The sequence below is a fragment of the Salvia hispanica genome, chromosome 3 (assembly GCF_023119035.1).
Source record: "Salvia hispanica cultivar TCC Black 2014 chromosome 3, UniMelb_Shisp_WGS_1.0, whole genome shotgun sequence".
NCBI lineage: Eukaryota > Viridiplantae > Streptophyta > Magnoliopsida > Lamiales > Lamiaceae > Salvia > Salvia hispanica.
The window spans coordinates 46,137,652-46,145,879 of NC_062967.1; the positions used below are offsets into that span (position 1 = coordinate 46,137,652).

Below are 8,228 nucleotides of genomic sequence, written 5' to 3' on the forward strand. Positions count from 1 at the left end.
TGACGAATGCAAAGTAAAACTGGAAGAGAATATATTCAAAGAACAAACTAAACAGACTTTGATTTTCATGTAAATTGCAAGTCCCTTGATTCTTGTTACAATTTACGATAAATATAGATTGGAAGATCCAGTCATAAAAATCTATATTCAGCCCATTCAAGATTAGAACGAACTGTTCCAAGTCGAAGCCTTTCACGATAAGATAAAAGAAAATTGTTCGACTAGTTTTTTTTTAACTTCATAATTAATCGTTAGAAAATGAGATATTCACTTTTGGTGTTAAATGAAAATTCACAATTTAGGGACCTTGAGAAGTAAAAATCACGTCTCAGCCTACAAAAAAAATCAAATAAATATTCAATATTAGGCACCAGAATATTAGACCAATGCAACATTCCTCGAAAAAAGAAGGCGAATGCTTCAAATATTCATTACTAGTATTAATTTAGGAACTCAAATTTAAACAATTTGTAGCTGATTCAAATTCAATTTCCATACAATCCATACCCATTAAAAACATAGAGCTAGGAAGCATCCTGACATCCAAATCGATATACTCTCTTCAATCTTCATCCATAAGGGCATTCACAATAGGACGCCCTAAGCGACGCCCTATACACCGCCATGTCAGCATTTTATCCTCCTCCTATTTTACCTGCAGTGGGGCGGACTATAGCCCGTCCTAAGCGACGCCCTAAGCATTTCACTATTTTGTATTTATATTTTTATTATGTTTGCAAATGTAAATAAAATATTAAACAAATAAAAACAATACAATTAAAGGGAAATTTTAATTTTACTTAATTAAAAAAAAGTTACAAAATAAGAAATAAAAAAAAGCACTAAATACAAAAAAAGGAGACTAGTCTAAAGAAGTCCCAACTTGCGGATGAGGCCATCGATCATCCGCTGGATGCCCTCGATTTGAGCCTGCATGAGGGCGGTGTGCACGTCCAACAACGTCCGGTAGTCGGAGGAGACCGCCAAATCCGCGGACGACGTCGAACTCGGGGTCGGCGACGGGGCTTGCTTAGGCGGCGCGACGGAGGAGGATGTGGCCTTGCCCTTGCCCTTGGCAGCCTTGACGCCAGGGGGACGCCGGGAGGACATCGGTGTGCCGGAACTCTCATCCTCGAACACCGGACTGTTGAGGTCCATCGGAGACGCGCCGCTATCGCTACTTGTATAATCATTGAAGGTGCGCTTCGACGCCCTCCTCCTCGCCGCCGTCGATTGGGGAATCACACCACCAACGAACTTTTGCTTGTCCCTCAAGAGCGCCCAGGACTGGTAGTGCTTGAAATCGCCGTACAATGAAATGTACGACTGCATCGCTTTGTCCCGCACATCCGCGAGACTCTCGCCACCGGCCTGCTCCTCTCGCACTTCTCGTACTCCGCCGCGAACAAATTTACCTGCTTCTTTATTTGATCCCAGTGCTTGCGGAGCTGCTCCCCGTGGCGCTTGTACGCGTTCGCCGGCTTGGCCGCGTTGTATTTCTCGGCGATGCGCTCCCAATACGCAGCTACCCTCTGGTTGTTGGCGTACACCGAATCCTCCGAAACATCAATCCAACATCTCGTCAAGACGATGGATTCGGGGTCGGAGTAGTTCGTCCTGCCCGGGGCGAACTCTTCACACACCTCCGTTGTAGGCAACTTCTGGGCTCGTGCCTTTGTCCGCTTCTTCTTGGTGGCGGACCCGGAAGCGGCGGCGGCGGAGGGGCGGTGTGGAGACGGTTCCATATCGGACAGCTCGTATGAGTCGGTGGAAAAGTCGGGATCGTACTCGGCGTTGGTGTCGAATGGCCGGTATTCGTCGGGTTCTGTACCCGGCCATCGTGCACCACCGAACATCGGACTATTCGGATAATCTCCGGAATCCATTTTGCTTGAAAATGTAGTGAATTTGATGAGAGTGAAGTGAGAAAAATGAAGTGTGAAAAATGAAGTGAATTTGATATATATAGGTTTTGAAAATTTAATAAAATTAAAAAAAAAAACTAAACCGCGTCGCATCGTTCGTGACCCATCGTCCGTCTTGTCCACAGTGGCGGACGATGCGACGGACGATGGGTATCCTCCGCGCATCGTCCGCGGGCGATGTATCGGGCGCGGACGATGGGTTACCCATCGTCCGCGATGCTGCACTGGCGGACGATGCGACGGACGATGCATCGTCCCTCGCATCGTCCGCCCAATTGCGGATGCTCTAAAAAATAGTCCAATATTTCTATTCGTTCACTAAAGTTAGTCCTATATTAAAATGGAAAGTTACTCTTTGTTTATTACTCAATTTTTATTTCTCTTCTTATTTTATTCATATTCTCACTTTATCTATATTTTATCTCTCTACGATACTTTATCAATTTCACATTAAAACCACCTACTGTCCACTAACGAGACTGTTTTTTTTATAGATGGGGGTATTTAGTTCTTCCATCACAATCAGACCATCAATAAACCCAAGTGCGTTCTTCCAAAACAAGCTAACATTTCCTTTGATGTTACTCCCTCCGTCCCAGATAATTTGTCCCAGTTTTCTATTTCGGTCCGTCCCACAAAATTTGTCCCACTTCACTTTTACCATTTTTGGTAGTGGACCCCATATTCCACTAACTCATTCCTACTCACATTTTATTATAAAACTAATATATAAAAGTATGACCCACATTCCACTAACTTTTTCAACTCACTTTTCATTACAATTCTTAAAACCCGTGCCCGGTCAAAGTGATCCGAATTATCCGGGACGGATGGAGTAATTAATAGTATAGGAGTATTAACGTCAGGCATGGCACATAAGTCTTGGTTTACAGCTTGAGACAGAATGTATCAATAGTTGATTTCTTTATTTTAGTGCTTCAATACCGGAATATCCTTGCTCCTTCCTGGAGTTGATGGAATCACTACTGGTTATTTTTAATCACAACGAAGTTGATGCATGTGACATATATATAATAATATATTATGTGCTACTGTGTGTGGATTGCTTTTGTGTTTTGTAACTTTATGTAACGTAAATTGACTTCCAATATTATTGCTGTCGTCCTCACAGAATCTTCCTAAAAAAGTTACCCCCACCACATCCCATTGTTGACCAAATCATGCTATTACTTGTATATTTTATCATTGAAATTAACATTTTCAGAAACAATCACATAAGCACCGAATCCAAAAGTTGAATTCCAAGAAAGACATATATACAAACACGGATACATAACTGGTTTTTTAAGCAAACTACAAACTTGTTAATTAATTAATTTAATTGGTCCTCACGCGTTATCTCTAGCTAACTAGCATGCATCCACCTTTTTTTGCCCTATATATATTCATCCCAATCAACCTCTTCTCCTCACTCATCTTCACTCCAATTCAACCCATTACTTTCACAACATTACTTCATTTTCGAAAATTGCATAATTAGTCCATCACATCAAAATGACTAGTAGGTTTGTTATTCCAATAATCTCTCTAGTGGTGGTGCTAAGCATCATCTCTAGCGAAGCACAACTATCAACGACGTTCTACGACGCTACGTGCCCCAATGCTTCTACAATCATCCGCAACTCCATCCGCCGCGCTATTTCGGCTGAGCGGCGGATGGCGGCGTCTCTCATCCGGCTCCACTTCCACGACTGCTTCGTTCAGGGCTGCGACGCTTCCATCTTACTAGACCAGACCTCCACCATCCAAAGTGAGAAGTCGGCCAGGCCCAACGCTAACTCTGTTAGAGGATACGAGGTTATCGAGGCAGCTAAGCGCGAGGTGGAGCGCGCCTGCCCCGGCGTCGTCTCTTGCGCTGACGTGCTCACATTAGCCGCACGCGACGCTTCTGTTGCTGTAAGTATGCGTATACAAATTACTACTACTACAGATATTTATTATGAATAATAAATTAATTATTGGAAATTAATTATATACTACTATATGCAGGTTGGTGGTCCATCATGGAGCGTAAAACTGGGCAGAAGGGATTCCACGACCGCTAACCAAGCCGTGGCCAACACCGATCTCCCGAGTCCGTTTTCGGGCCTTCAAGTTCTTATTGACGCTTTCGACAAGAAGGGTCTTAATGCAAGAGACATGGTTGCTCTTTCTGGTAAGTGAAATTGTTGGGTTGCAAACCCATCCCACGCTGTTGCAATCAGTATATAAGTGTTGTTAAACCCCATTTAGTTTTAGATCTTTTAAAAATGACTAAAAAATAAAGCGAACAATATCAAACTAATGCAAGTAATGGATTAATTTGATATATGCAGGAGCGCACACATTAGGTCAGTCCCAGTGCTTCTTGTTCCGTGGGAGGATATACAGCAACGGCACTGACATTGATGCCGGCTTCGCCAGCACCAGGAGACGGGGCTGCCCCCAGACCGGCGGCGACAGCAACTTGGCGGCGTTGGATTTGGTGACGCCGAATTCATTTGACAACAACTACTTCAGGAATTTGGTGCAGAGGAAGGGACTGTTGCAGTCCGATCAAGTTCTCTTCTCCGGATCCACGGCCTCCATCGTGTCTCAGTACAGTGGAAATCCGAGGACTTTCGCCGCCGACTTTGCGACTGCAATGATCAAGATGTCGGAGATTGAGCCAACTCTCGGACAGAATGGAATTATAAGAAGGGTTTGCAGCGCCATAAACTCATAAAATGACAATGTCTCTCTTTTGTTTTTCGTTTTGTAAGTTAGCTTGCGAGCAAATTGCTTTGCATGATGTCAACTATTCATGTGTTTTTCATTAATTCATTCAATTACTATTCATTTTAGTTTTTACCACGTGATATTGTAATTTGATTTATACCATCAATCAATGAATTGTTTATTTTAGACGATCTAGTATCTAGCTATATATGGACATGCAAATAATTTTGTTGGAGATTATCAAAACTTGCTGCATTAATGCCACACTGAACACCGAAATGTTGGAAACTGGAGGATGCATATTGGCTTGAATTCATAGAGAAAAGGATACAATGAATCCAATGGCTACATAGATATAGTTAAAAAGAGAGAAAAATGAATCCAATAGGATAAGTTACTCCAATAATTTGTCTGTGAACAAAATATAAAATCAAAGGAGTTCCTTAAGAACAATTTTTTTCTATACGTGTCGCAAAATATGGTTAGTGAGAAATTCTGAATAAAAGAAATACTAAAATTACATAATGGAAAATAAATGAAAAACTACATAGTTTAAAAAAGGAGAAAATTTGCCAAAAAGGTCACCATGTCTATGCAAATTCTGGTCAATTTTATAATTTTTAAAAATGTTCAATTATACTCCCTCCTTTCGCGGTAGAGGAGACGTTTCTTTTCAGCACGCGATTTAAGAAAAATTGCGTTGAGTTAAGTAATAAAATAATAAAGTAAGAAATGAAAAAGGTAAAGAGAAGAAGAAAAAATAAAATAGAGTAACGTAAGTGAGATGAAATGTGTTGATTTTTACTAAAAAGAGAAATAACCATATTACTATGAAACGTACTAAAATGACAAAACGATTCCACTATTATGGAACGGAGGAGTATAATAACTTTGATATTTTTCTTAATTGTCATTTAATAAAAAGTTATGGATGCTACATGTCTTAATTTATTCACATGGCGAGTACATATTTAAACTAAAGACATGACTCGACTGAGTGTATTAAACGAAATTAATAAAGTAGTCAGAATATTTTGTCCTATAGTAATTTTTGTCACTGTCATCACAAGTAAATTTTTTGACCGTTTATCCTTTAAGAATTCGGTGGTATCGCTCAACACCTAGATACAAATCCGCGGTGCCATTGCCCTTTTCCAAAGGCATCACGTCAAACTTTATAGTTTTCCATAGCATACTCATTAACCAAGAGAAGGCGCGCACCGCATCAATCATATTTTCCTAATCCACGACTTAGATATTTTCCTATTAATTAATTTTGACAATTTCGTCACTGAAGTAAACTTTCATAATTTTGACAATTTCATTTAAAGTAAACTATCTTTGAGCTTTTCAAATTATTAGCTGTATGCACGTTGCTGTCACCTATTCAATATCTCATAAGAAACATCAATTTTAACAAGACTAAATCCTTATAAAAACTAGAGTATTTTACTATTATAAACTTAAAGACCAGATCAAATGTATATAATTTAAAATGCAGTCATGCATAAGCTCCACTTTAGAAAGGAATACGTAGGCTCTTTCCATTTTAATTAATTATAAAATAAAATAAATTTTAAAACGAGTGCTTAAAAGAAACGTTTTGCTTATAATGAGCCGAAGGGAGTATCAAGCTAAAGATAGTAGGATTCTAACGAAATCTCAATTTCATATGTGTGAACAAAAAAATTATAAAAAATAATTTTTATATATCTACAACGATTTAGAGTATAATGCTCCTAATTGCACTGGTATGATGTCCGTTTGTAGTATCTATAACGATCTAAGCTCAATGTATACATTGTTGAAATAAATATAAATTATAATATTATCTCCGTTCTTATTTGATTTGGGCTCGGATTTTAAGATATGTAAAGAAAAGAGGATTGGATAAGATAGTGGAATATGTGTCCCCCTTATATATATACTCCTATATTAGTTTTATAATAAAATGTTATTGGAATATGATGGTAGAACGTAGAGCTTACTTACTATTTATCATAAAAGTAAAATAAGACTTTTATTCAGGGTTGGACGAAAACGACAAAATAGAAATATTATTGTTGGATATGGTGGTATTTAAATGTATTTTTGAATCAGCAATGATGCATATGATAGGCGTAATTTAATAAGTGGTTTGATCAGACAAGTGCAATGTGTAAATAACAAGAGCAGCGTATACAAGTAATTTTTTCTTTTTTTACTATTTCTGAATTGTATATACATACACATAAATTGAGCAACTTTTTTTAATCCAACATTCATTCCCAACCTTTTATATTGGAGACTGTGAATCACTTTATATGCAGGAATATGTGAATTACTATAACTCAAAAAACAATTAATTCTTTCTTTAATAGTAGTATAGGTACATATTAATAAAAATGATATAAACAAAAAATGCAATAAATTATACTACTCCTTTTAGCCGTTAGGAACCATTAATTTATTGATCTTGACAATGCATGTTACAACAAAAAAACTGTTAAAGACATTTTTAAAGCAATTAAGAACACTAATTTGTGTTTTTAAATACATCAACCAATGCTTCAAAAAATATCTTTATTGTTTATGTCTCAATAAAGTTAATTTTTTCCTAATTTAGAAACGCTTTCTTTTGCTTTTAAAATTATTGTTATTTTTAATGCAATTCAATTTTTGTGTCCTTAAAAAAATACTACTCCTGCTAGTACTATTTTTTTGTAGTGATATGTATACATAAACGAATCTCAATTGCAGTCACAAAGGTGGAAATAAAATTTCTGCATAATTTACGTACTTCGACATGTTATAACCCAGTGCACACGAGTGCATGAATTTGTAATCTAAAAAAATTACAATGAACTCTACCTTTGACGTCAAACGAGCACATAAATCCTGCATTACAGCTTGAGACAGCAAATATGAATAGTTGAATTTCAATTTATTTTACTACTTCATGAAGAATTTTAATAAAGTAAGACAATAAACGCCAATTAACATAGATTAAACTCTGATTAGTTAATGTAACTTTTGAATTCATGAAGCGCATACGATGGGAAAATGGGGATATAATTCAATAAGTTAATATGTTTCTGCATTTCACTATAAGTTTTTTTTTTTTGGAATAATGTTTTTTTCGTTTCTCTGTTTTTTTGCTTTCCAAATTCCACCTACCACTAGTTCCCTGTTCCTTCTTGGATAAGGTGGGTAATCACATGTGATGATTTTGTACTGCGTGGAATGCCTTTGACTTTTGGATTTGGCACTTCATATAACGTAAATTGACTTTCCAATTATTAGCTGTCTGCATGCATGTCGTCCAACTCTACATCACCATTGTTGACCAAATCATGCCATTTGACTTTCCTACTATATTTATAATAAATAAATAGAAACCGAATTATCCAAGTTGAAGTAATAGTTGAATTTGTAAACACACAATTGCCTATTCTGGCTAAGTAACATAGTTGTTAGTCCATACGCGGTTATAGCAGCCAATACAGACTCCATCCCACCAATTTACATTGTAGTAGTAGTAGTACTTTTTTGCTCTATATATATTCATCACAATCGATTACTTCTCCTCACTCATCTTCACTCCAA

The 8,228-nt window shown here is 37.5% G+C and overlaps 1 protein-coding gene across 1 annotated transcript; it reads left to right on the top strand.

Moving 5' to 3' along the window:
• Positions 1-3,368: 3,368 nt before the first annotated feature.
• Positions 3,369-4,778, top strand: LOC125211688 (lignin-forming anionic peroxidase-like). The gene is made up of 3 exons (XM_048111586.1): positions 3,369-3,842; positions 3,936-4,101; positions 4,262-4,778. The coding sequence occupies exons 1-3, from the start codon at positions 3,441-3,443 to the stop codon at positions 4,648-4,650; spliced, it is 957 nt and encodes a 318-aa protein (XP_047967543.1). The 5' UTR covers positions 3,369-3,440; the 3' UTR covers positions 4,651-4,778.
• Positions 4,779-8,228: the final 3,450 nt, after the last annotated feature.